This window comes from Natrix helvetica, assembly GCF_964273705.1.
Source record: "Natrix helvetica genome assembly, chromosome: 1".
Taxonomy (NCBI): Eukaryota; Metazoa; Chordata; class Lepidosauria; order Squamata; family Natricidae; genus Natrix; species Natrix helvetica.
The window spans coordinates 250061295-250089077 of record NC_138548.1 but is presented as its reverse complement, the minus strand read 5'-3'; the positions used below and the strand labels follow the sequence as shown (position 1 = coordinate 250089077).

Below are 27783 nucleotides of genomic sequence, written 5' to 3'. Positions count from 1 at the left end.
TTCTTCAGTCAAAAACTCTGCATTCACTACCAGTCTCCATTCATCCATCATATCTTCTAATATATTCTAACTTAAGTATTATGCTTAATTCAGCCTACACCTTGAAGCTTTACTTGCACAGTTTCTCCTGCTTTAAACATTCTCTATTCACGCTTTATCATCTGACAGTTCAGTCAACTAATTTTCTCCTAAACCCAATTTCACTCATGGCTGGAGTGAAATCGTGGTAATTTTTCCTCATGCCATGTACAATAAATGGTGCTTGAAATTATGCAAATAAAATTGAACACAAATGCTTTCTTTGCCAAGAGCTTAACAGATTTGTTTAGGGGAGAAAATGAACTTTGCATCCAGGGCCAGTCATTTCTGAAAACTTAATCTTAAAAGAGGAGGGGAAGAAAAATTTGCTAGTAAAACCTGATTGGATTCCAATGTAACCTCGTTCTCAGATTCTACGAACTTCTTACAAGGGTATCATTAATTAAGATGGCTTTGGAACATGCAATAACAAAGCTAATGAACAGAAAAAACTCTGCAAAATTAGTCTGGGTTGCATTTACTGAATAAGAAGTTAAAATGAGCAATAGCTTGCATAGTTTAGTTTCCCCTTTAATTAAACTGCTTAACAATGTTGTGTTCACCTATTCAGAAAGCCTGTGCTGGCTGTCTAGGGGCATCTGTCTTGAACATCTGCGCATATCCCAGAATAGATATGTAGTCAGCATTTCCTCCACTATTTCTCACTTATAAGTAATTTACCTAGGCAAGAGACCATTATGAAGCTTATATGGCAGATTCAGACTACAGCAGGATGACTTTACAGCCCATTGACCTATTTTCAAATTAAACTGAGTTTTGCTTCCAAATTATTGATCCCTGAGCTAATGCATCAAGCACAAATATATCTAGGGGGATTTCCACTTTCTTACAGAAGACCATCTAATATTCTAATTTCTCTGCTGTTGATTCTTCAGTGCAAACACTGTAAAAGATAGGGTCAAAAAGACTCAATCCTAGTTACACGAAAAGCCTGTTTTTATTTATAAATATTGGGTTAATCTAACACCGGAGTCTTTGGTTTGTACCAGGGAGTGAAAGAAGGAAACCAATAGATGCATGTATAGGATATGAAGTGAATGAATGGGGGGTGGGGGATACAGAGAGTTATGAAAAAAGATACTGTACATAACAGAGAAGCTGTAGGCTGAAATCATGGGTGAAGAAATAGAAAATGGAGTGGATGAAGCCAGGAAACTGAAAAGGAAAAAAAAAAGATGGCCATTGCAGAGAAAATGACCAAGATTATGGAGGAAGAGGAGATGTGAAAAAAATGGAAAAGATGCTCAACATATAGATGCATGTACTATTTATAGACAGGGATGTGGTGGCTCAGTGGCTAAGACGCTGAGCTTGTCAATCAGAAAGGTCGGCAGTTCAGCAGTTCGAATCCCTAGTGCCACGTAATGGAGTGAGCTCCCGTTAATTGTCCCAGTTTCTGCCAACCTAGCAGTTCAAAAGCATGTAAAAATGCAAGTAGAAAAAATAGGAACCACCTTTGGTAACAGTGCTTCATGCACATGACAGGGTTGACATCTTTGAACAACGCTGGCTCTTCGGCTTTAAAACTGAGATGAGCACCGCCGCCTAGAGTTGGCAACGACTGGTACATATGTGCGAGGGGAACCTTTACCTTTACTATGTATAGTGCAGGAGAAAGACAGCTTGGAGGGAGGTGACCAGCACAAGAGTGGGTGATGTTAATGGCTTAAGAAAAAGACGGCTTCTTTAGAGAGAGATGTGAACATGGTCCTCTTTTGGAGCAGAAAACAGAGCATTCAAAGTGTCTTCAGCTCTATAGACAGGTTCCTTGTCTTTTAACTTCACTAGTTTGTTCCTTCTGCTGTGATATTCATCTTGTATAGCAATCATTTTTGTAACAATGCCACAACAGCTCCTAAATATACCTATGGGGCTCAAAATGTTGGAAAACCCTTATTTATATCTCTATGTCTTATTAGAGGTAGAGCTCCCAAATTCACCTCCCTTGTTCTTGTGCATATCTCTCATGTCAATCCATCGTATTATTTTCTTCACAATATCTTCATTGTTTTGGGGATGTTCTCAAAAAGGAGAGTATGTAATTAAGAAATGCTTCCCTGCTATCTGGGGTGGGGGAGGGTAGGGGTAGGGAACAGGGATAGGGAAACATTTGAGGGTGAAGATTAGTTCTCCGTGCTTGTAGGTTGGTTTCCAAATGTTTCATTAGTAGGCTAGGTAATATCTTCAGCAGAGTTTAAGGGTAGTTAGTCTCAGTGTTTTTCTGTTTATAAGGGCTGCAGATGTGGGTGTGAGAGTCTTGTGATGGGTCAGCTGCAAGTCATCAGTGAGTCTTGTAATGGCTCTTGTGATAAGAAGATTACATCTGGTCAGGGTCATTGGGAGGTGAACTGCTGGTGGGGAAGGGGTTGGTTGAGGGTTGGTGCTTTAATTAATCTCTACCCACATCAACACCAAACAGCACCAGTTTGATTGTAGCAACACAAAATTCACCAGCCATGCTACCACCTGCCACGCTCATAAGTTCTTTGAAGCCTGGCACTCCACAACCAATTCCATCAACAGACATATTGACCTAGACCAGCAATGAACCCCTCAGAATCCAAATCAACCACACGGCCAACCAGAGACAGCACCGACCCTCAACAACCCACACACCAGATATTCATCTCCCAATGACCCTGATTTGATGTAATCACAAGACCCATGACAAGACTCACTGATGACTCATGGCTGACCCATCACAAGACCCTCACTTGACACACTCACACCTGCAGCCCTTATAAACAGAAGAACACTGACACCCCTGAAACCCTGCTGAATATGTTACCTATCCGGGTAATGAAATGTTTGGAAACCAACCCACAAGTTGAGATAATGAACCTTTACCCTCATCCTACACCCGAGCTACAGATATTCACTACTATTTCAAAAGGAAACATTTTGCATGGTGTGAACTTTGTATTAGTTGTTGTCATGTAGCTTTTTTATGCAGGAGTCATTTGCGTGCTGGATGGAAATAAGATGTAATTTTTCCTCCACTGTACAGAAAAAGAGTTATAGAGAAAGTATGATCAAAATTATAGGAAGGGGGTTAAATTTAACATCTCTTTCTAAGAAACCCAAGAGTGTGCAGGCCATCAGATGGGACCACTAATCTCAGTAAAGAGAGAAAATTATGGGTATTCATTGAATTTAAAATTGGAAATATAAAGAAATATCTCTTCCCTGCAGCATGTTTGAAAAATCTGTACATTCTAGAGTATTCCATAATGGTTGTTTCTGAAACACCCTCCAGATAAGTCATCATTGACAGCGATGAATAGTAGAACTAAAAATTCACAAGGGACAGTAGAGAAGTGGAAACATGCCTTCAGCATAATGGTGGGATTTTAATAAAGTGCTTTTCCTTGCTTGATTCACTGTAATTTCTATTTGCTGCTTTCCTTCTACCACTACCATCACTTTCAGGCCCATCTAGATGTACACAACTTTTGGAGGATGAGTGTTGACAGAACAGGATGTTCTCTGCATATAAAATCACAAAAAATGTCTATTAAAAATAGAGGGCAATTATATAATAAGATTTTGGTTAACATTTTATAAGTAGAGCTTTTATTCTGCTGCAAGAATAGCCTCGATTTGGATGAGGTGAACAAGTTTTTGAAAGAAGGGAAAGAACAGTTTTACATTTCTGGAGATATCCCCTGGATGTCTATTGCCCCAGTTTATGGACAGTGGAAAGCTGCATCGGCCAAGTGGAAAGCAGGAGAGATCAGCTATGTAAAGTTTCAAGTACAAGATAAATCACTGAAATGTTCTTTAGGGAACAGTAGTATTGCTTCGGACAATCATGCTACATCTCTACCTCATTCAGAGATACAGTGGGGAGGTTTATGGAACCTTTGCTACTCTCTAAGCTTGGTTGTTTGATTGCAAATGTTTCATTACTCAACTAAGTAACATCTCCAATACTAGAAGACAGTGGGGTTTGCTTCTTGCTTATATCCAGTCACTTGCCCTCTCAGTGTTGATGCGGGCATTGTTTTCTCCTTGGTAGTTCCTTGATTAGGCTATTGTTTACTGCTTCATTGTTTATCTGAGTTGGTTAGAGTGTTGTTTACTTGTAGATTATTTGTTGAGTGTAAATCCTGGAGTTAATTACTGCTAATATTAATGTTGATTGCTGGCAAGGTGATGTTCCGGTTTCCTTTTTAGCTTTATTGTCTTTTTTGAATGATGTGTAAATGTTATCTCTATGTGCCTGTTGATGACTGATTTGCCTGAATGCCAAATGGAGAAGTTCTTGTTTTAACAGTATAAAGCAGCGGTTCTCAAATAGTGGGGCGCGCCCCCCTGGGGGGGCGCGAGGCTCCGTAAAGGGGGGCGCGAAGGCTCCCTTTCCATCTGGGTGCAACGGCGGCGAAGGCGTGGGCGAGGCATAATATATCCCGCCTGGAAGTGGCAGCACTTCGGACTGTGGATTTTCATTGGAGCCGCGGGCTGGAGCTGTGCAAGAAGCCTGCTCGGGCGGGGGTGGGAGGGAGGGAAGCATGGGACCGCCCGTCTTCACCACCGCGTAGCTCGCCTCCCCGCCAGCAGCTCTACCGCCAGCATTCCGTCTGGAAGCGGAAGCGCAACAGCCGCTGTTGGGGAAGGGACAAAGGGGCAGCGGTCACCCGATCTTGCCACCACCACCCCTTCGCCCCTGGTAACGGCGACTGTTGTGCTGCTGCTTCCAGCTGGGATGCTGGAGGAGCTGCTGGCAGGGAGGGAGGGAAGAAGGGCAGAAGGGAGGTGGAAGGAAGGAAAGAAAAGCAGACACGCCGGAGGGAAAGAGGAAAGAAGGCAAGCAGGCAGGAAGGAGGCAGAAGGAAGGAGGGAAGAATGGAACTGGAAGGGAGGCAGGGAAGGAGGGAGGGAGAAAGGAAGGATAGGAGGATAGGGAAAGAGGAAAGAAGGCAGGCAGGCAGAAGGGAGGGAGGTGCAAGGAAGGAAGAAAGCATAGATAAGCAGGAGGGAAAGAAGGCAGGCAGGCAGGAGGAAAGAGGAAGGAGGGAACTGGAAGGGAGGCAGGGAAGGAGGGAGGGAGAAAGGAAGGATAGGAGGATAGGGAAAGAGGAAAGAAGGCAGGCAGGCAGAAGGGAGGGAGGTGCAAGGAAGGAAGAAAGCATAGATAAGCAGGAGGGAAAGAAGGCAGGCAGGCAGGGGGAAAGAGGAAGGAGGGAACTGGAAGGGAGGCAGGAAGAAAGGGAAGGAGGAAGGGAGGGTGGAAGGAAGGAAGGATAGACAAGTAAGAGGGAAAGAGGAAAGAAAGCATGTGACTACGGTGGGAGACGAGGAAAGACCGGTGTGCTATGTTATGCAGAGGTGTACTTATAACAATTTTATAGACAAATGATACTATTTACAGTCGCGCGGGGGGGGGGGGGCGAAATGTTTTCTTCTTCCTAGGGGGGGCATGACAGAAAATAATTGAGAAGCACTGGTATAAAGGCATACAGGCAAAGGTTGCTTAACTATCACCCTTTCCTTGCCTTACCCTCCCAGAAGTACTTTTGAAATCAGAGCTGGGAATGAGGAATTTTGGAACATTATATAGAGATGAAATGGGGGTCTACCATTTTTCTCCTTTTATGCATCACTTTATCTTAAAAAAAAAAAAGTTGATGCACAAATGGCTACCTTGTCATTTCACATATGGCCTCAGGGTGAAAATAGCAAATTAAAAAAATCATACCACCCATTATTTCATGCTTTATTTCTAACATTAGAAATATTTCCATATGTTTGGTATTTTAAAGTGATTTAAAAACACACACAAACCTAACAGCAGTTTCAAGTATGAAAGAAAAATCTGTTCGATTTTAAATGATCTATTTGCATGGGAGGAAAGGATAGCTATTGCACATCGAGTGCTGTTGGACACTTCCTCTATTTGTGAGAAAACTGCAGTCCATGCTTCCAACATTACAATAATAAAAAGTAGAACAGAAATTTGTGTGTGTGTGTGTGTGTGTGTGTGTGTGAGCATTTTTACATGCTTTCGAACTGCTATGTTGTATCACTCCATTACATGGCACTAGGGATTCAAACCACCGAACTGACAACCTTTCTGGTCAACAAGCTCACCTGTGAAAATCTATGATTTTCACAGGTGTAGGTATGCTGGTCTTCTTGTATTCTGGTCTTTTCCCATGTAAGATTGAGATTGTCTTGGCAACAATTCAGCGAGGTCTCACTCGCCATCTTCAGGCTGGTGTTTTGGGCTTAAAGTGTGATCGGAGCTACCATCCCTCTACAAACCTTGGTGGGGGTGGGTGGGGGTGGAGTGCTGGCCCCGTTTCAGCAATACCATGCAAAATCTGCCCTGCAACATACATAGGACAAACGGACAGGAGAATAAATGCATGCATCGCAGAACACAAGAACGCAGTAAGAAAAAAACTTCCTCCTTTTTCCAGCACCTTAAAGCTACAGGCCAGCACCAATCTACCAATCATGATACAGCCACACATCCAATCAATCCACTTGCTGAAACGGGGCACTCCACTCCCCCCAAGTTTGTAGAGGGACAGCAGCTCCGATCACACTTTAAGCCCAAAACACCAGCCTGAAGATGGTGAGTGAGACCTCGCTGAAACGTTGCCAAGACAATCTCAGTCTTATACAGGAACCCATGAAAATCTATGAATACACACACACACACACACACACAGAGCCAACACATCTTCCTGTTCCTATTTTCCCCACAGCAGCAACCCTGTGAGGTAAGTTGGGCTGAGAGAGAATGACTGTCCCAAAATCACCCCTCTGGCTTTCATGGCTAAAATGTGACTTGAACTTATGGTTTTCCAGTAGATTAAGGTATGAGATTAGACATATTATGGGTTCCTGGATTTGGAACAGGCCGTTTAGGCCATCAAACCCAACCAGTTAATGCATGAATCCAATTCAAAGCATTCCCAGCTGAAGGCTGCATAGTTTCTGCTGGAACACATCCAATGATGAGAACTTCCTCCTTCTGCCCCTGATAAATGGTTTCAGTGACAAACTGCTTTTACTATTAGGAAGATTTAAGGGGGAAAAGGAACAAGAACTGGTCTTCCTATAATTTAAGAACATTATTCTGTGTGCTGCATTCAGGGATGATAAAGAACAAGTCTTGACCTTCTTTTGTGTGACATTCCTTCAAGTACAAGAAAAGTGTTTTCATTTTCCCACTCAGTCATTTTTTCCCCTCAAGGCGAAGCATTTCTAGGTTTATCAGTCACTCTTAAGACTTAGTTTGCAGCTCCCCAATAGCTATTCCATGAACTTGTTTGTATTTCTTCTAACATTGCTTACAGTCTGGCACCCAGAATATGGCAAAACCCTTAAAATAGTCTCAACAACGCATAATACAATGGAACTCTTATTTTCCATGATACGGATACTATATTTCTATTGATACAACATAAAATTGCATTTTTGCTTTTTGGCAGCTGTCATACTGTTTGTGATCAAATACCTTTCAAAAGCCTTTTCATATGTATCTTACTAGTGCCAAAGTACAGTATATGTTCCCCCTTACATTCATTTGTATTTGAACTTTTCCCTACTGAATGAACTTTCCATTAGTCTCTATCAAAGTTCTTTCTGTCATTTCCACTCTAATTGTCTAATCTAACAAGATATTTTTGTCTCTTTCAGCATTAGCTACCTGCCCTCTCTTTATTTGAAAAATATTCTGTCTCATTATCCAATTCATTCCTAAAGAATATTACACACAAGATCAATGGTGCCTTCTTGTTTGGGCTACTTCAAAGGGCTAACAGATGCTTTTCTACAGTCAATAAATATTATTTCTCCAACAGGAACTATTAAGACATATATCCAGTCAGAGCAGAACAGAAATAGACTCAGTTTAGCAAACCTTGTTCTTAAGAAATCCATGCTGCTTTCTAATAATATAATTTTCATGGCACATGTTTATTAATTTATGACCAAGCTTAGAATGTCAGACTGATTGGCTTGTTCTTCCCCAGATCTTCCTCACATCCTTGTTTTATTTATTTTTTTAAAGATAGGGACAATATTGGCCCTCCTTCAATCATGTGGTACTTCTCTACTATTCCAAGATTCCAAAATGACAGTGGGTAGAGATTGGCTTTGATGGGTCCTTGGTGCCCTCTGAGCTTGGTGGTCTTGCAAATGTTTTATTACCCAAACTAGGTAACATTGCTCCTGAGGCAGTGTAGAGGATCCTAGGGAGTATGTGCACAAGCACTTGTGTTTTAGACCCATGCCCCTCCTGGCTTGTGAAAACTTCCCAGGAGGTGACAGGCAGGTGCAGTCTGGCATTGATTAATGCTTCCCTACAAGAGGCAGAAGTCCCCCAGCACTTTAAGGAGGCTGTGGTGTGCCTCTGCTCAAGAAGCATTGCTGGATTCCACCCTGTTGGATAATTTTTTGACCTGTCTTCAATTCCCCTTTTGGGGGGAAATTGTTGAGAAGGTGGCTGTGTGGCAGCTCCAGAGGTTCCTGGTTGAAATGGATTATCTAGACTCCTACCAGTCAGGATTCAGGCCTGGATATGGGACAGAAATGGCATTGGTCATGCTTTTTGATGAACTCTGGCAGGAAAGGGATGGGGATACTGCATCCGTCCTTGGTCTACTTGACCTCTCAGCTGCTTCCAATACTATCAATCATGATGTTCTTCTGGAGTGGCTTTGGGCATTGGAAGTGGGAAGGGGTTCTGTGCTATCCTCTTCACTTCCTTCCTCTGTGGCCATTCTCGGTCGGTGTTAATAGGAGGTGAGAGATCCAGCCCTTGCCCACTGCTTTGTGGGGTCCTGCAGAGCTCAGTACTCTCTCCACTCCTATTCAACATCTACATGAAGCCATTCAATGAAATCATCCATCGCCATGGACTGAGATATCATCAATATGCGAATGATACTCAGCTGTATATCTTTGCCCATGGTGAGTTAAGCAATGCCGTGACTTCCCCCTCGCAGGGGTTCTCCTGGAAGTGAACAGTCGTGGCCAGGAGGGCCTTTGCACACTGCAGGTTGTGCACCAGTTATGCCCTTTCCTGGACCAACAATCCCTATTCGTGGTCATTCATGTCCTAGTCACCTATGCAATGCACTCTACATGGGGCTGCCCCTGAAAAGCATCAGTTATCAGCGAAATAATAAATGCAATTAAAATTGAACATTAGAGTCATGAACACAAAGGGACCATCTTATAAAGCAGTGGAGGTGTAGTCTAGCTTCTCTCGTACCTTTTGCAGATGATCAGAATTCCTCACATCTAATAAACATGTATCATTACTCCCCTGGCTGGAGTCACATTATGCTAAGCTATATTTATTTGACTCTGAATTTACTTCATTTACTGCGAAGTTAATCATCGCGGTTTATTAAACAAACCATGCTTAAAATGCAGGTTAGGTATTTGCAGTTGGTACAGCAGTAGAAATCCATTATGGATAAGGCCAAAAACATGATCTGCCAAATCAAAATCTGTTCTGAAGCAAATGGACACTTAATGCAGGGAATCAACATTACTCAACTCCAAATATTTATTAGGCTATAATCTTACTAATAGTAAACCTAGGAAGTAGAATACAAAAGTGAAGTATATCTGAGGAAAGTGCATAACATACATAGGTAGTCCTCAACTTACCGCCACAATTGAGTCCAAAAGTATATGTTGTTAAGTAAAAAAATTGTTAAGGGAGTTTTGGCCCATTTTGTGATCTTATGTGCCACAGTTGTTAAGTGAATCACTGCAGGGGTTAAGTTAGTAACATGGTTGTTAAGTGAATCTGGCTTCCCCTTTGCTTGTCAGAAGGGGCCAACAAGGGATCGCATGACTTTGGGACACTGCAACCGTCATAAAGATAAACCAGTGGGAAAGCATCCAATTTTGACCCCATGACCATGGGGATGCTGCAATGGTCATAAGTGTGAAGAACAGTCATAAGTCACTTTTTCAGTGCCATTTTAACATTGAATGGTCACTAAATGAACTGTTGTAAGTTGCGTACTTCCTGTATTAAGGGATATTGCCTATAAAAGATGTGTACTTTAAATGCCGCAGGGGAAGTTATGCAAATGCTGCTGCTTATTTTTTTCCCTTAAACAAATAGAATTTGCAGACCATTTAATGACATAGATTAATACCTGAAAGTATGCTAGTTTGACCAACCCCAGTATATTAGCAGCAACTACTTTCCATGTACTTATATTCTTTCTGGATATAATATTCCAGGCAATGTATAATACATACTTGTTCTCTACATTGTGCCAAGGGGAAAGAGAGAAAGTCCAAATGCAAAGTTTGGCTTCCTTATAAACAGGGATATCCACAATAGCATTGTGTGAAACGATGGGTCCATTTCCTGGTTACAATAGGAGGAATCAGTCTTCATCATGTTGTAGTTCATATGTTTGGTGAAAAGGAAGTGCGGACTTATCCTAAACGTTACTCCATTACATACAGGTAGGTCCTCGACTTACAACAGCTCATTTAGTGACTGTTCAAAGTTACAACGGCATTGAAAAAGTGACTTGTGACCATTTTTCACAGTTGTGACTTTTGCAGCAGCCCTGTGATCATGTCATCAAAATTCAGATGCTTGTCAAATGGTTCATATTTACGACTGTTGCTGTGTCCCCAAGGTCATGGGATCAACTTTTGTGACCTTCTGACAAAGTCAATGGGGAAGCCAGATTCACTTAACAAATGCCTCGGTTAACAACATAAATTTTAGTCTCCATTGTGATCGTAAGTCGAGGACTACCTGTATCTATGCCCAATGGCCCAGAGGTGGTATTCAGCAGGTTCTGACCAGTTCTGAGAACCGGTAGCGGAAATTTTGAGTAGTTTCAGAGAACCGGTAAATACCACCTCTGGCTGGCCCCGCCCCAATCTATTCTCTGCCTCCCGAGTCCCAGCTGATCAGGAGGGAATGGGGATTTTGCAGTATCCTTCCCCTGCCATGCCCACCAAGCCACACCCATAGAACTGGTTGTAAAAAAAATTGAATCCCATCACTGCAATGACCCATCACTCTGTCATTGTTTTCCCAAAAGATATCCATACCACATGTTTTTAATGCAGCCTATGTTGCCTCCTCTTTCCCCTGCCTGGACATTCCTACAGAACTTCTTTTTTTCTCAATATCTTTGCTTCCACTCACCTGCTAAACATTGATCAGTTCCATTATTATCATCGGGGTGCAATACAAATGGATCTGCCTCTACAGAAGCAGTAGATTGGAAGCAAGTGCAATTAGCAGGAAATTTTTCCCGAGAACTAGCTGTTCATAAAGTGAGGTAAATTTTCAGTGGCTAAAAATCGTGCAGTAGAATGAGAAGTTTGCTCCCTTGATAATATCTCTATTAAAAGTAAACAGGTATAATTATACCATCAATATATCTTGAGGTTTTATCTTTTCCTGGCAAACACGCTTCCCTTGATCTGTGCCTATTGGGAGTCATTAATTCATTGAGAAGCATTATAAGGATAGGAAGTATTATGTTCTACTCCCACTCTTTCATCTTTTTTTCCCCTTGAATTACCGTAGGCTTATTTACATTGAAAGCCAGTGTGGTAGTTGTAGTTACAGTATGGAACTGTATACAGGGGATTTTCAGCCAGGAAAACTGGGTGTCTTCCCAGTATTCTTGGCTGGTCCAAAACAGAGGTGGTATTCAGCAGATTCTGACCAGTTCTGGAGAACCGGTAGCAGAACTTTTGAGTAGTTCAGAGAACCGGTAAATACCACCTCTGGCTGGCCCCACCCCCATCTATTTTCTGCCTCCCGAGTCCCAGCTGATCGGGAGGAAATGGGGATTTTGCAGTAACCTTCCCCTGGAGTGGGGAGGAAATGGGGATTTTACAGTATCCTTCATCTGCCACGCCCACCAAGCCATGGCCACCAAGTCATGCCATGCCCACCAAGCCACGCCCATAGAACCAATAGTAAAAAAAATTGAATCCCACCACTGGTTCAAGACATACTGTATATATGGCTGGTCCAAGTTGTGACATATATATCACAACTAGTAATTGTTAGGACTGCACAATGAATAGGCTTCAATCCCAAAAGTTGCTTCAGCCTGTACAGGAATGTAAAGGTACCACCTGTTTAATATAGCCATGCCTTGCCGCATCTGTAGAGAATAGGTATATCTCCGTGGGAAAAGATGGAATAATTTATACTGTTGCAGATAGGTTTTACATTCACTCTCTTCATGCCTTCCTACTTGATCCAGAGTATCCTTTTGGGATCCTACCTAAAAGCATTTTACAAACCAAATGGGATCTAAAACTTTTCCCAGATCAAAGTGATTTGCCTCCTTAATGACAGTTTTGCCTTCATATCAACCTTGTGGACTTTCCAGAGGCACCTTCTTATCCTATGCAAGAAACAGGTTCTGGTTATATTCGTTCTATGAACTACTTTCCATTGGGAGAAACAAAAGAATTACTATTCTCTAAGCTTTGTTGCCTGGTTTAATATACACATATCCAATTTATTATCTGAATTTCCAATTCAGTGGCAATTATTGATATATAATAACCTATTTAGACAAAAAAAGGAGCTACATTTGCATTCTATTCTTTATTCACAGAGCCCAGGGCAGTAAGGATACATGGAAACACATCACTTTTAATGATGCAACATCTTATTTGTTCTGCTTTGTTCTTTATTTTGTGCCACGCTTCATTCTAAATTGGCAAATCTACAGTTAACTCCGAATTTAGAGAGTACAATCGTAGCTATAGCTTTCTGTTAATCAAATCTTTCTTCTTTTGTTACTTGTGTGCGTGTGTATTGTGCCTATGTACATAATACATAGGGATGAATGTGCCTGTAGTATGGATGTCTGAATAATTTAATCTTTATAAACTCTGAGCCTAACTGCCCATATCTTCTAGACTAAGTAATTTTGTGTCTCACCAAATGTCAGAATACATTTCTTGGCTAAAAACAAAACAAAACAAACTGCATTTTTAAATGCCATGTTTTAAAATGCATTTATGGAAACGTATATTTTATGATAAAATAATACAGCATCTGTGTGTGTATCAGAGCCACAGATAAAAAGCAAATATCAGTAATTGATGGATTTAAAAATTGGCAGATGTAGAAACAGGAGCGATGCATGAAGAAACAAGAGATGCTTACAAGAAAAATTCAATTGTCAGTCCCTAATATATCACCTAATAAACTAAAGCAAAACTAAAGCAATTTTCATTGATATGAAATGCCTCAAGATAATTTTTGCTTGCTATTTCACTGATGGGGATATACCGTATTATGAGGCAGTGAGTATTACCCAAAGAGGTTACAATTAGCCCCAGGGGTCAGAATATGATTTTTTTCCCCAAGGTGTTTTATTCTGATTTTCCATATTTGTTATCAGAGATAACAATTGCATAATTGTACACTGCATTAATCAAACACTAAACCTAACTAAATGGGTATGTGAAGTTGACACAAAGCTCTTTATAGCTTGGTTGATGCAACATGCTAAGTCACAATTTCATTTGGTTACGGTTTGTAATGTTGGTTCAGCATGATGAATAAACACAATCTCTTTCTATGAGCTTTAAGTTTATATTTAAGCAAACATTTTTATTCTGACACCTGCTGATTTTTCAAGTCCCTTGAATTACAATTGCAATTGTTTCAATATAGGTTTCCCCCTGTGTTTTATCCATGTACATGCACATCTTGATAATGTGGCAGGAAGAGTGTGTAATGATTAATGCTAATGAAGCAGAGAAGGATTTATGATTCTGTATTTGGATATGCAAAATGGATAAACTTGAATTTATAACAGAAACCCCAGAACAAAAGGATAGCAAAATGTTTCTCTCTGCTGCCCCCCCAAAATAATAGAGAGATGTCCAACTAGTCTGTAGGTGAGATGCTTGTCTCCAAGGTATCGTCACCTTTATATAATAGAAGAAAACAACTCTTTCCATTCACAATAATAAGGGGATAGGGATAGACTTTACTATATCAAGCAAGATTCACTAGCAAAGTATAAGTTGGAAAATGTAGAACTATTACCCAATACGTCTTTTCTCAGTCACTTCAACCCTTCCAGTCAGATCCAGCAGAAAGGCAGCCAGTTTGGCCTAGGGGTTAAGGCACCAGGCAGGAAACCCAGAGACCATGAGTTCTAGTCCCTCCTTAGCCATAAAAAGCCAAGCGTGGGTGACTTTGAGCCAGTCACTCTTTCACAGCCAAACTAACCTTAGACGGTGTTGTAGGGAAAATAGGAGGAAGAAGGAGTATTGGATTTGTTTTCAACCTTAACTTGATTATTAAAGAAATAATACAGATGAAATATAAATAAATAAGTAAAATGATATGGGTCCCATTCACTAAGCAATGTCCTCTAATGGGACCCAGAGTCTTTTCTGATACAGCCCCCACCATTGGAAACATCATTCACCTTGAGGTCAGACTGCTCCCAACCCTATTAGCATTCCAGCAGGGCCTGAAGACAATGGCTTTGCCATCTGATCTGGAGATCTGGTAATAGTGGCATGAAGCCTGAATAATGTCTATGTCAACTCTGAAGCTGGCCTGACTGAGACCATCTTGGAGGCTTCAGTGTTGCCACAATGGTGCTGAGGGATAGGGAGGGGAGGAAATAGACATAGCTAGGATTTGTAGCCAAAACAAAATAGTTTCCCCTGGGAACCAAGGACATTCCCACAGGTGGCTGAAGAGAGGAGGAGTGAAATTTCCAAGCAACCGGACAGCACCTTGATTGGACCATGTGACTGATTGTTTGGGAAAGGGAGAAAACCTTTATTTTTAATTAAGTGAAAACTGCGGGAACCTTGAGAGTCGGTTTTCACCAGTCTGTGCTAATATGATATGTCCAATAAATCTGTTCTTTGAGGAGCCTACCTGTCTCGCAGTTCTGTTTGCTCTGAGTATATTACTTAGAACCCTGACAGTCTATTAGAGAGATTGTTTATGCTTTCCTACAAATCACATTTTTTACCTTTTAAATAGCAACTTAAATTTGCTCTTTTAATACTCTTATGCTATTGTGATTTTGCTTATATTTTTTCCACTGTTTTTGTGTATGTGTGTGTGTGTGTGTGTTTAATTCTGTAAGCCACCCTGAATCACATATGTGAGATGGGCAGTGATATAAATTGAACAAACAAACAAAATTGATCTATATATAGGACACTATAGCATCTTATGACCATAATCATGGACCAAAGATAACAACATCTGAAACTTCCCTTCCCCAGGCTGCCCCTGTCCTTGCTCCAGTCTCATTCGCATTATCACTGGTGCTAATTAACAACTTCACACTCATGGAGTGTCTGAATCATTTTTTCCTCTTGATGTCCTAATAACTACATCGCTGGGCCTTCTCTAAGCCTGATTGTTCTGCATGGGATATGCAGTCTCCCCCCCCCCCCAAAAAAAAGATGTGAAAGGGAAAATTCCAACGAGATGCTAAAAAGCAATGTAGTAAGCGTGAGTCAGTGGTGGGTTTCAAATTTTTTTGGAACCTACTCTGTGGGTGTGGCCTCCTTTGTGGGAGTGGCTTGCCGGCCATGTGACCTGGTGGGAGTGGCTTGGCAGTCATGTGACCAGGTGGGCATGGCTAACTTGGAAAATGTGGTGAAACTCACTTAACAATGCTCTTGCTTAGCAACCAAAATTTTGGGCTCAATTGTGGTCATAAGTTCTTTTTCTTTCTTTCTTTCATCTCTCTCTCCCACTTTCTTTTTTTCTTTTTCTTTTTCTCTCTCTCTCTGGCTCTTTCTCTCTCTCTCCCTCTCTGTCTCCCTCTGTCATTTTCTCTGGGTGTCTATCTGTCTGTCTCTCTCTCTGTATCTCTGTCTCTCTCTCCTCCTTCCCCCATCTCTGTCACTCTGTGTGTGTGTGTCTGTCTGTCTCTCACTCACTCTGTGTGTGTGTATGTGTGTGTCTGTCTCTGTCTCTCCCTCTGTCTCTCTCCCCTCCCTTCCTCTCTCTCTGTCACTCTGTGTATGTGGGTGTGTCTGTCTCTCACTCATTCACTTAATCACTCACTCTGTGTGTGTCTCTCTATCTTTCCCTCCCTCCCTCCCCCTCTCTGTCTGTGTGTGTGTGTGTGTGTGTGTGTGTGTGTGTGTCTGTCAGTCTCTCTGATTCCCTCCCTCACTCCCTCTCTCTGTCTGTCTGTCTGTCTCACTCACACACACACACTGTGGTCACCTTGTTGAGTGTTCCAATCACATTTGAAACACTCAACAACTGGCTTGCATTTATGGTATTTTGCAGCATTCTGCAGTCATAGGACCAAAATATATGCTTTTAACCATATATTTTGGTCCTATGACTGCAGAATGCTGCAAAATACCATAAATGCAGGCCAGTTGTTGAGTGTTTCAAATGTGATTGGAACACTCAACAAGGTGACCACAGTGTGTGTGTGTGTGTGAGTGAGACAGACAGACAGAGAGAGAGAGGAACAGAGAGGGAGTGAGAGAGGGAATCAGAGAGAGACTGACAGAGTCTGACAGAATCAGAGAGGTACTTTTAACTACCTGGCAGCGGCGTTTTTCCTTGGGGGGCTCCTCAGAACATCCTAAGACTTCGGAGGGAAGCCTCCAGCCCAGAGCAGGAGCAAAGCCCCTTTTCCAACTGGCCTTTCCTAGCTTGGAGGGCTTTGGAGGGAAGCTTCTGCATAAGCCCGGCCGAGTGACAACAAGTTCCCACCGTTACGAAGCCTCGGAGGCTGTAATTTTCTGAGCTGTGCGCGCCCGCCTGTTTTCCACGGCGTGGAGCAGCAGCGAGGTTTGTGTGGCCGGCAATCACTCCAAATGCCATCCGGGAAGACGAGGAACGTGAGGGGGGACCGTTGACGGCCTCCGCAATCATCGCTCGCCTCGCAGAGCCTCGCTGCTGCTCCACGCCGTGGAAAACAGGCGCGCGCGCACAGCTCAGAAAATTACAGCCTCCGAGACTTCGTAACGGCGGGAACTTGTTGTCACACGGCCGGGCTTATGCAGAAGCTTCCCTCCGAAGCGTTCTGAGCCTCGGAGGCTGTAATTTTCTGAGCTGTGCGTGCGCGCCTGTTTTCCACGGCGTGGAGCAGCAGCGAGGCTCTGCGAGGCGAGCGATGATTGCGGAGGCCGTCAACGGTCCCCCCTCGCGTTCCTCGTCTTCCCGGATGGCATCCTGAGTCATTGCCGGCCTCGCAGAGCCTCGCTGCTGCTCCACGCCGTGGAAAACAGGCGCGCGCGCACAGCTCAGAAAATTACAGCCTCCGAGACTTCGTAACGGCGGGAACTTGTTGTCACTCGGCCGGGCTTATGCAGAAGCTTCCCTCCGAAGCGTTCTGAGCCTCGGAGGCTGTAATTTTCTGAGCTGTGCGCGCGCGCCTGTTTTCCACGGCGTGGAGCAGCAGCGAGGCTCTGCGAGGCGAGCGATGATTGCGGAGGCCGTCAACGGTCCCCCCTCGCGTTCCTCGTCTTCCCGGATGGCATCCTGAGTCATTGCCGGCCTCGCAGAGCCTCGCTGCTGCTCCACACCGTGGAAAACAGGCGCGCGCGCACAGCTCAGAAAATTACAGCCTCCGAGACTTCGTAACGGCGGGAACTTGTTGTCACTCACCCGGGCTTCTGCAGAAGCTTCCCTCCGAAGCCCTCCAAGCGAGGAAAGGCCAGTTGGGAAACGGGCCAGAAGACAAGGAACAGCAGTGGCGGCGGGGAGTCAGCCCCGATGCAAAAAAAACGCCAAGGGGGCGGGGCCGGAAATTACTTCCGGGTTCATTCTTCAACCGGTTCGCACGATCCGGTGCGATCCGGTAGAAACCCACCACTGGCGTGAGTTGCCTGTTTGTTTTTAATAGATTATCTCCAATTTCATTAAATGGAATAGCTTTCCTGACCTTTAAATTTTACTTTAAAAAAAATCTTCCCATGATTTTTGCCACTACAGAACCAAAGTGTGCTAAAATAAATGAGGAGAAGAGCAAAAGAAATTAAACTTTTGAGTGGCTCTGCTTATAGGAAGCCATGTGTGACAGTCCTGGTAGAGATAAGATATGAAGAGGATTTTTATTTCTAGTGGGACAATGGCTGCTGAAAGGAAGGAGTCCTCTGCTGGTTACATACAAACCAGATATGATTCAGGAAAAGATCTAAGTCTCCATCACACCAACTTCCAAGTCACAGTTCACCAAATCATGGTGAATATCAAATTCTCCTACATATCCTTGAATGTTTTAGTTTTAAAGCAGAATTCCTCCTCTTATCCTCATAAAATTTTGCACACAGATCCAATTTAAGAGACTTTAGTGAGCATTCATTCAATGATACAGAATAACAGAATTGGAAGGGACCTTGACAGTCTTCCAGTTGAACCCCCTCCTCAGGCAGGAAGCTCGATACCACTTCAGACAAATGGTTATCTAATCTCTTCTTATGGAGTGCCCATAACCTCTGGAGGTAAGTTGTTCCGCAGATTAATTGTTCTAATTGTCAGGAAATTTCTCCTTAGTTCTAGGTTGGTTCTATCCTTGAATAGTTTTCATCCACTGCTTCTTGTCCTGCCTTCAGCTGCTTTGGAGAATAGGGTGACCCCTTCTTTGTGGCATTCCCTTGGATATTGGAACACTGCTATCTTATCACCCCAGCCTTTCTTTTTATTAAATTAGGCCAGTGACGTGCGGTGAGGTTTATGGCTGGTGAGGCTGGTGACGTCATCAGCACGAGCCGCAGTCTCCTTCATGTTGACTCAGGAAGGCAGGGAATGGGACCACGTGTGCAGGAGGCTTAAGCTGCCTCAGCCTCCTGCACACGCGGTCCCCTTCATGTTGACTCAGGAAGGTGGGGAATGGGACCACGTGTGCAGGAGGGAGGCTGAGGCTAGAGGAGCCTCCTGCACACATTCCCGGACCATGTGTGCAGAAGGCTCATCAGCGCCTTTTCCCTTTTCCCTTTTTTTTTATTTTCATGATGAGAGCGGTGAGGCTCTGCCTCCCCTGCCTCCCCTGACCGCACGTCCCTGAATTAGGCATACCCAATTCCTGCCACTGTTCTTCATATGTTTTAGCCTCCAGTCCCCTAATCATCTTGGTTGCTCTTCTCTCCACTCTTTCTAGAGTCTCAGCATCTTTTTTATATCATGGCAACCAAAACTAGATGCAGTATTCCAAATGTGGCCTTACCAAAGCATTATAAAGTGATATTAACAGTTCATATGATCTTGACTGTATCCCTCTATTAATGCAGCATTGGACTATGGTAGGTTTTTTTTGCACACCCAGGTGATCCCTAAATACTGGGACTGGTCCAACTTTCACTATCCATTTTAGACTGGTGCAGGAATGTTGCCTCTCCACTGCCCCCTAGACATTCTTCTGCAGGTTCTTTTTTCTCGTGGCATCAGGAAAGCTCAGATCTTTCAATCCAGCCTTTTCCCCAGAACCCACTTGGTCTCCAAGCTAATCAGTGGCCAGAGATATGGCTGAGTCTCCAACAGGTAAAATACACTAAGGTATTGTTCTGACCTAGGCTTCCTGATAAAGCATAAATCACACACTTAGTCCCAAAAACCCTCTTTTATTTAAACAGTTGTGAATTATAGTCATTCACAGCCCATAATGATTCACAAACAGTTTGTGAAGAGGCCGACACATGTGTGCCACAGTCTTTCAGGGTCATGCTGATAAGCACTGTTTGGCTGTGTTTATGGATGTTGCTATATTCTTCAAAAAGTAAAGTTTATTTTGTTACTTTACTATCCATTATTCAGTGTGGTTGCTTTATCTATCGCACGCTGCGTATACTTTACAGGGTTGCTCTGTTATAACCTCGACCTGGGGTTCATTGCTAGTGCTTAATCGCACCAGTACCTAACATTGGTTATGGGCCCAGACGCCCTGCCTTAACCATAATTTTTTTTTTAAGCACCACTTTTTGGATAGTTTATTTTTGTGAATATGGCACAAGAACAGTCTGCTGCACTCTCCATGATTACCCGGTTTGATGGAACCAACTATGTTTCCTGGTCCTTGAAGTGTTCCCTACTTCTGCGTAGAGAAGGACTGTGGTTTGTGGTTCAGAACCCACCAGATGTTACAGATTGGGATCCTGCTGATAATGAGGATGCGAAGAAGATTGCGCAGTTTAACAGGGACAATGAGAGAGCTCTCTGCATTATTGGACTAACACTGAATGACCAGCAACTGATCCATATTCGTGGCGAAGAGTCTGTTGCTAGGTGTTGGAACACATTGCGGAGAATTTATGTTCGGGACAGTGTGGGTGCTCATATTTATCTCACACGGAAACTGTTTAGAGCCCGTTTGCAAAAAGGTGGTGATATGTTGGCTCATTTAGACTTCATGAAGAAAACTTTGCAGGATTTGCAAGAAAAAGAGTTAATTTTTTCTGAGCTTCAACAGGTGTATATTATTCTATCATCGCTTGATGAAAGCTACAACTCTTTTGTTTCCTCATTGGAAGTTCTTTCACGAGATGAACTGACATTATCTGAGGTTACCGGGAGATTGCTTGAAGAGTCCAGACGAAGAGAGGATAGAGTTCAGTTCAGAGACAATCAATCACAAGAAGAAACACAGTTTTCAACTGTAAATTTTGTTAAGAAATGTTATTCTTGTGGTGGTAAGGGGCATATTGCTAAGAACTGTAAAAATAGCAAGAAAAGAGTGTTGCTAATAGTAAAAGAAAAAGCAACAATGTTACTGTAACTGTAGCTAAGGTAGATAAGGCTGTAAACCATAGTTTCTGGGTGGTTGACAGTGGCGCATCTCATTCTATAACTAAGGTTAAAGAAAGGTTTGTTACTATGAAGGCTAGCAAACAGCACATTTCCTTAGCAAATGGTTGGAAAATTAAGGCTTCAGGTGAAGGTACAGCGTATTGTCCATGTATTAATGAAAAATTGGAAATGTTATATGTACCTAAAATGAAATTTAACCTATTATCTGTAAAAGACCTTGTGAAATGTGGGTTTACAGTAACATTTAAGAATGATAGATGCATTATTGAAAAAGAAGGTAATAGTGTTATTGCCAATTTGGAGAATAATTTATTTATTCTACATGAGAACTCTTTAAATATTGCGAGTTCTGAACCTGGTTATAAGAATAAACAGCCCCATGATAACTGTATACATCTACTTCATAGATGTTTAGGCCATGTAAATTTTAAAATGATACGTCAAACTGTTATTCTATCTAATGGAATCAATTTGAAACCTTGTTCAAAATATCTTAACTGTAATGCCTGTAACCAGGCTAAAAGTAAGGTTACCCCTGCAAACCGGTTTCAAGGATTCAAGACATCTAAACCACTGGATGTAGTGTTTGCAGACCTAATTGGCCCTAAGAAACCTAGCTTAGGAGGTGCCTGCTATATACTCAGCATTATGGACCATTATTCTAGGTATGGTTTCTGTTATGTAATGAAATCAAAGGCAGAAACTTTCCAACATTTTACTAAATGGTTAAAGTTTGTTGAACGTAAGATGGATAAAAAAGTACTTTGCCTAGTCACTGATAATGGGTCTGAATTCACTAATCATAGGTTTACATCAATGTTGGAGAATGCTGATATAGAACATAGGCGTTCTGCCCCCTACAGGCCAGAACATAATTCATTTATTGAAAGACGTGGTCAATCATTGCAGGCAATGACCAGAACTATGCTGGTTGATTCTGGTTTGTCAGAAAAGCTTTGGGGTGAGGCTATAATGTGTGCAAACCATATTCTGAACATAGTAGTTAACTCAACTACAGGTAAGATTCCTTATACTCTTTGGCATGGTAGGAAGCCTGATTTGAGTTATTTACACACATTTGGTGTCCCTGCTTGGGTGCATATTCCCTCACAGACTAGACGGAAGGATCAAAGCAGAGCTAGGAAGATGGTTTTTGTTGGGTACAATTCCAATCATAGATCGTTTAGGTTCTGGGAACCTGGAACTCGGAGAATTATGCACAGTGCTAGTGCTAAATTTTCAGAACATGTTGGTTGGGAGAAGCTAGAACAAGAGTTTCACAAGGTTTGTGATGATATAGATGTTGATCGTTTGGTTAATCATGATACACCAAATGAGCAGTTAGAGAATCAGGATGGTCCATCTATTACTCTGAAAAGGGAGGAAGATGTAGATGTAGAATCTACTCGTGAGGTGGAACAGGATGATTCTGCAAGTCCTGTATTGCCTAGGAGGTCTACTAGGGACAGGCATCCACCCGACAGATACCAAGCCAGTGTAGTATTGCAAGTTAGCATAGAACCTTCTAGTTTTGCAGAGTTAAGGCTGTATCCTGAAAAGGAAAAGAAATTGTGGAAAACAGCTATGGAGAAGGAGTTGAAATCCTTACAGGAATTGAAGGTTTATGAAGAAGCTAGGCTCCCTTCAGGGGAGAGTGCAATTGGCTGTAGATGGGTGTTTAAAATTAAAAACGATGCTGCTGGCAATGCTATTTATAAGGCTCGTTTAGTTGCTCAAGGGTTTTCCCAAACTGAGAGGGATTACGATGAGGTTTTTGCTCCGAGCTTGAAAGCCTCTACGTTGAGGGCAGCATTGGTGTGGGCTGCTAAGTATCGGTGTAATGTTACCCATATTGATGTTGAAACAGCGTATCTGCATGCTCCATTGCAGCATACCATTTATATGAAGATGCCACCAGGTGTGGATTCTAATGGCCAGACTGGTTGTTGGAGACTTAAAAAGAGCCTTTATGGTTTAAAACAGTCCGGTTTTGAGTGGAACAGATGTATAGTAAATGAACTAAAAGCTATGGGATTTATTCCAGGTTTGGCTGATCCTTGTTTATTTAGACGGGTGAAAAATGGTTTGATCTCGTTGTTGCTTTTGTTCACGGACGATATAGCTATTATTACTAGATCTGAGCAGGAAGCTATTGACATTGTTTCACAATTAGAGAGTAAATTTAAAATCCGGAATTTGGGTGAAATTAAGCATTATCTGGGCTTAGACGTGGTTAGAACCAGTAAAGGTTTTAAGCTGTCGCAGGCTGGTAAAATTAATCATTTACTTAAGAAATATAGCATGGAGCTATGTAAGACTGCAAAGACACCAATGGCATTGGAGTTTAAACCTGAGGTTACTGAGGGTACTGGTTTTGATAAGGGAATCTATCAATCTTTGATAGGTAGCCTAATGTACCTAAGTAATTGGTCTAGACCAGATATATCATTTAGTGTGAACCAACTGGCTAGATTCAATGATAGTCCTTCAGAGAGACATTGGCAAGCAGCAAAGCGTGTGCTGCGTTATTTGAAGAAAACGATCCACTATGCATTATATTTAGAACCGAATAGGGATTTAGTTTTGACTGTTTATGCTGATGCGAATTTTGCAGCTGCTATAGATAATAGGAAGTCAACTTCCGGCATAGCCTTTATGCTAGGTGGTGTACTGATTGGATGGAAGTCGATACGACAGAAACACATAAGCTTATCCACAATGGAAGCTGAGTTTTCATGTTTGTCGTTGACATGTACTGAGCTGATATATTATAAGCAGTTGCTTATAGATATGGGATTAAGTATCAATGAACCTTTTACTGTTTATGAAGATAATCAGGCAGCAATAAAAATGGCGACTAGTTTAGCTATTAAGACGAGATCGAAGTATACTGATTTGAGGTATCTTAATGTTCGACAAAGCATTAAGGATGGCCTGATAAAGTTGGAATATTGTTCAACTGAAGACAATTTAGCAGACAACTTCACTAAGGCACAAAGTTCAGTGAAACATACCTCATCATGTGAAGGTTATCATCTTACATTGTGAGTGGATATATTGATCTACCCAAAGGGGAGAATGTTAGGGTGTAACCAACAAGTTGGGTAGACAATATATTGCACTAGGCATGTTATGTATCTTTAAGAGAGGAGCTCTGCTAATTAGTAGATTACAGCATTTAAATTGCAGCTGATGTTGTTGCTCTCTCTCTCTCTCTCTCTCTCTCTCTTGATTGATGTATGATAACTGCTGTCTAACTGTTACTACTGTTGCTACTACTTACTGTGTGTAAGTTATTTGCTACTTGTATCCAAGTTATCTTGGTAGTATTGGACTGTTTTTTCCTGTGTATGACTTTTTGGCTGTGTTTATGGATGTTGCTATATTCTTCAAAAAGTAAAGTTTATTTTGTTACTTTACTATCCATTATTCAGTGTGGTTGCTTTATCTATCGCACACTGCGTATACTTTACAGGGTTGCTCTGTTATAACCTCGACCTGGGGTTCATTGCTAGTGCTTAATCGCACCAGTACCTAACAAGCACCCACTTGTATCTCCCTTGAAACTCTGCCAGAGACCTAATTGCCAATTAGTTTTGCAAGGCCAAATGGAACACAGAGTCAAATGGAACTTCTCAGAGTTTGAACCCACCAGAATGAACAAAATTGCTTCATGCAAAGGCTCACGTCCATTTGCTCCTCTTTTACGTCTTATGGGAGAGGACAATCATCTCCAAGCCTTACTCCCAAGTCGCCCCTTTTGTCTTAACTGTTCTTTCCTTCTGACAGCTCTGTGCATGTGCACATTGGGAACAGGCTCACACTGTTCTTCTGCCTCACTGATGTCAGACTTTGGAGGCTCTGGAAGCAACACATCACTACCAGATGGCCCATGGTCCCCTCTCTGCCTCCAACGCAGAGCCCTCGTCTGAGCCTTCCCCAGACTCCAGGACTGGCCCATATTCCTCCCCAACCTCCTCACTGTCTGACTCTGCTGCCAGCTCCACAGGCCACCGGTGGATCACAACAGATATCTATTTGGTATACCAGGAGAGAGAGAGGCTCCCCATTGCACTGAACAATCACTACTATGTACTAGAGACATAGGATTAGTTACATATCTGCTGATAAAACCTGGAGAGCAGAGGGCAGAGTGATATAAGAAGATGGGAAAGTCGTACCAAACATTACAGGCACGGCTGGGGATTTTCATATGGAGCTTTCTTTTACGCGATACTGAATTTCATTTCCTGCAACATTTACTTTGTCACCTTGATCTATTTGGTGTAGAATAGCAAAAGGCTAGGAATGATCAGGGAGCATACAATTCAGACTGAATCAGCAACTGTTCAATACTAATCAGCCCAATTCTGCTCTGATCGCCGTTTGCTCTTCCTTTGCTTACCCCCCATCAGAGAAATCCTGCATTATTTAAGAAGATTACTTTTCTTTGCTTAATTTAGTCTGGAGTCACTTTGCTAGGAAGAGAGACAATTTTTAACAGATCAAAGTTCAGCGTTAAAAAGAATCCGCTGTGGCAAGGAGGTGGGGTTAGGGGGGGGGCAGCTCTCCTGTTTAAAAAAGCATCACCCTAAATAAGCTGGAGTCCCAGGAAACATTGCTTTTTCTTGCTAAGCCAGCTTTGTTTACCCTCAGCAGTTATGCAGCATTGTTAAATCATCGCTTGCACTGCAGGAACCTTTGATTAGCTGGGATCATTTTAGGAAAGAGGCTTTACTCCCCTGTCTAAAGGTGGGAGAGCAGTGAAGAGGAGGAGTAACACTTAACATAGTACTTGTATGGAAAAGGCATGGGTTTGTTTCACAGCAAAGATTTGCTTTAGGGAATATTTTAGGATATTGTAATCACTCCCCCCCCCTTTTTTCTGTGAAATTAAATCTGCCTAATGTTAGCGATAGCCTTGATGAGAAGAAGCCGGATGATATGAAGATATCTACTGTATAATGCTTTGAGATGCTACTAATGTTACCATGCTTTATCTGAGGAAAAGCAGCATTATTTGGAGTTTTGTATCACAGGAGGCTTTTGTTGTTGTTGATCACATAAACATGTGAACATTATTTTGTCAGTTTTCATGCATTAAATAATTTTCTGTCACTCTTTAGAGAAGAGAAAGGACAAGGCATATGAGAGAGTGTATGGATAATATCATTATATCTATTAGTCATTAGATGCTACCAGCCGTAAAATATAGCTGGGTGATTTCCCCCCCCCCCCGTAATATACTGCTATTGTATCGAATAACACTGAATTCTGATGCAGGTAGTCCTTAACTTACAACTGTTTACTTAGTGACCGTTCAAAGTTACAGTGGCACTGAAAAAAAGTGAGTTATAACCATTTTTCACAGTTACAACCTTTGAAGCATCCCCAGGATCATGTGATCAAAATTCAGATGCTTGGCAACTGCTTCATACTTATGACTGTTGCTTTGTCCCAAGGTCATGTGATCAACTTTTATGTCTTTCTGACAAGCAAAGTCAATGGGGAAGCCAAATTCACTTAACAACCAGGTTACTTACTTATCAACTGCAGTGATTCACTTAACAACTGCAGCAAGAAAGGTCAGCAAAACTCACTTAATGAGAGTCTCACTTTACCACAGAAATTTTGGGCTCAATTGTAGTCGTAAGTTGAGGACTACCTGGAGTTCTTCTGTGCCTTCCACAGGAGGAGGAATCTAAATCAAGGCACTTGGTCTAATGTAATGAAACGGAACAGGCTCTGCAATTTTAAGGTAATTTCACAGGCTGACAATGTTTTAAAAATAAGCCTTCCGTGCTTATTAAGAATATTGTTGTGCTATAAATGCCATGCTTCGACTATGGAAGAAAACCCACCTCTGAAGTTCTTTCAAAGAGACGGTGATCTTCAGACTGTGGCCCAGGATGTAAAGAACAGCTAATATATCTGCCCATTGGACCATCTCCCCCAATGGGCCCCCTTTTAATACACGAGGGCTGAAAACATCTCCTGATTCTTCTGTCAAGAAGCCAATGTGGATCAAAATCTAGAAAAAAGCCGGAAAAAAGAAAGAGAGGAGAGGTTGAATAGGTACAAAAGAAACAAGTGTAGGGTTAATTGGTTATTCAGTAGTTGGCAAACCACATTGATTAATCAGTCAAAATCCACATTCCTTCCTCTAATCCTTTTTGCTTACAAGAAAGACACTAGACTTCACATTCCATGCAGCAAAATATTAACTAGTAGAGAGTCACGTATCTATATCATGAAGTGATCATGAAGTGTCCATGAGGTGTCCATGAGGAAAGCATGCATTTGTAAACCAATCAATAGTTGCCAAGTGTATTTTCTGTCCAATGAGCTTTTACTATTCTGAGAAGTTGGACAATAAAAGGGAGCCCCGAACAATGTTCTGGGTGGGTGCCCTTCAGGGTGCCTTCCATCGGGTGGCCTTCCCAGCACAACCTTACTCCTGTCTGCGTCTGCTTTTCTATGTCACCAACAAACAGGTCTTTTAGGTAAGCAAGAAATAAATTACAAAACCAGGCCCCAAGTGAATCTCTGCGCATTACACTTACACCACCATATACAATGAACAAGCAACTAATTTAATTTTGTACCTGCTTCTGATCCCGGTGTTTTCCCTCAAGCTTCTGTTCCAGTTTATGAGAGGCCCTCAGCCATTGTGTGGCCAGATGACGGATCCGCTTCTTCATGAAGATCAAGGACTCCTTGCCGCTGCCAATTAACTCCAGAAGATAGGAGAGGTCTCTCTGAAAAGCCGCCTTGGGGGATAAAAAAAAAAAAGAACTATAGACTTTCTACTCATGCAAGGTTCAGTGATCTTCATAAGATCTATCACTCGGGTATATGTTCTTCTTTCCATTGCCACTTTGGGTAAGATTAAATATACTACTGAAATGGTTTAGGACAGGGGTGAACAAACCATGGCTCTGGAG

General features: G+C 42.2%; 1 protein-coding gene across 3 annotated transcripts in view; it reads right to left on the bottom strand.

Annotated features, from left to right (window-relative positions):
- The window catches only part of MGAT5B (alpha-1,6-mannosylglycoprotein 6-beta-N-acetylglucosaminyltransferase B), a 260022-nt gene that overhangs the window by 67814 nt on the left and 164425 nt on the right, over positions 1–27783 (bottom strand). For all 3 annotated transcript variants that reach the window (XM_081934842.1, XM_081934843.1, XM_081934844.1), the window contains 2 exons: positions 27445–27609; positions 26701–26870 (listed from right to left, as the gene is read on the bottom strand). In XM_081934842.1, coding sequence (XP_081790968.1) covers positions 26701–26870; positions 27445–27609 — 335 coding nt within the window. The remainder of the gene's footprint in view (positions 1–26700; positions 26871–27444; positions 27610–27783) is intronic.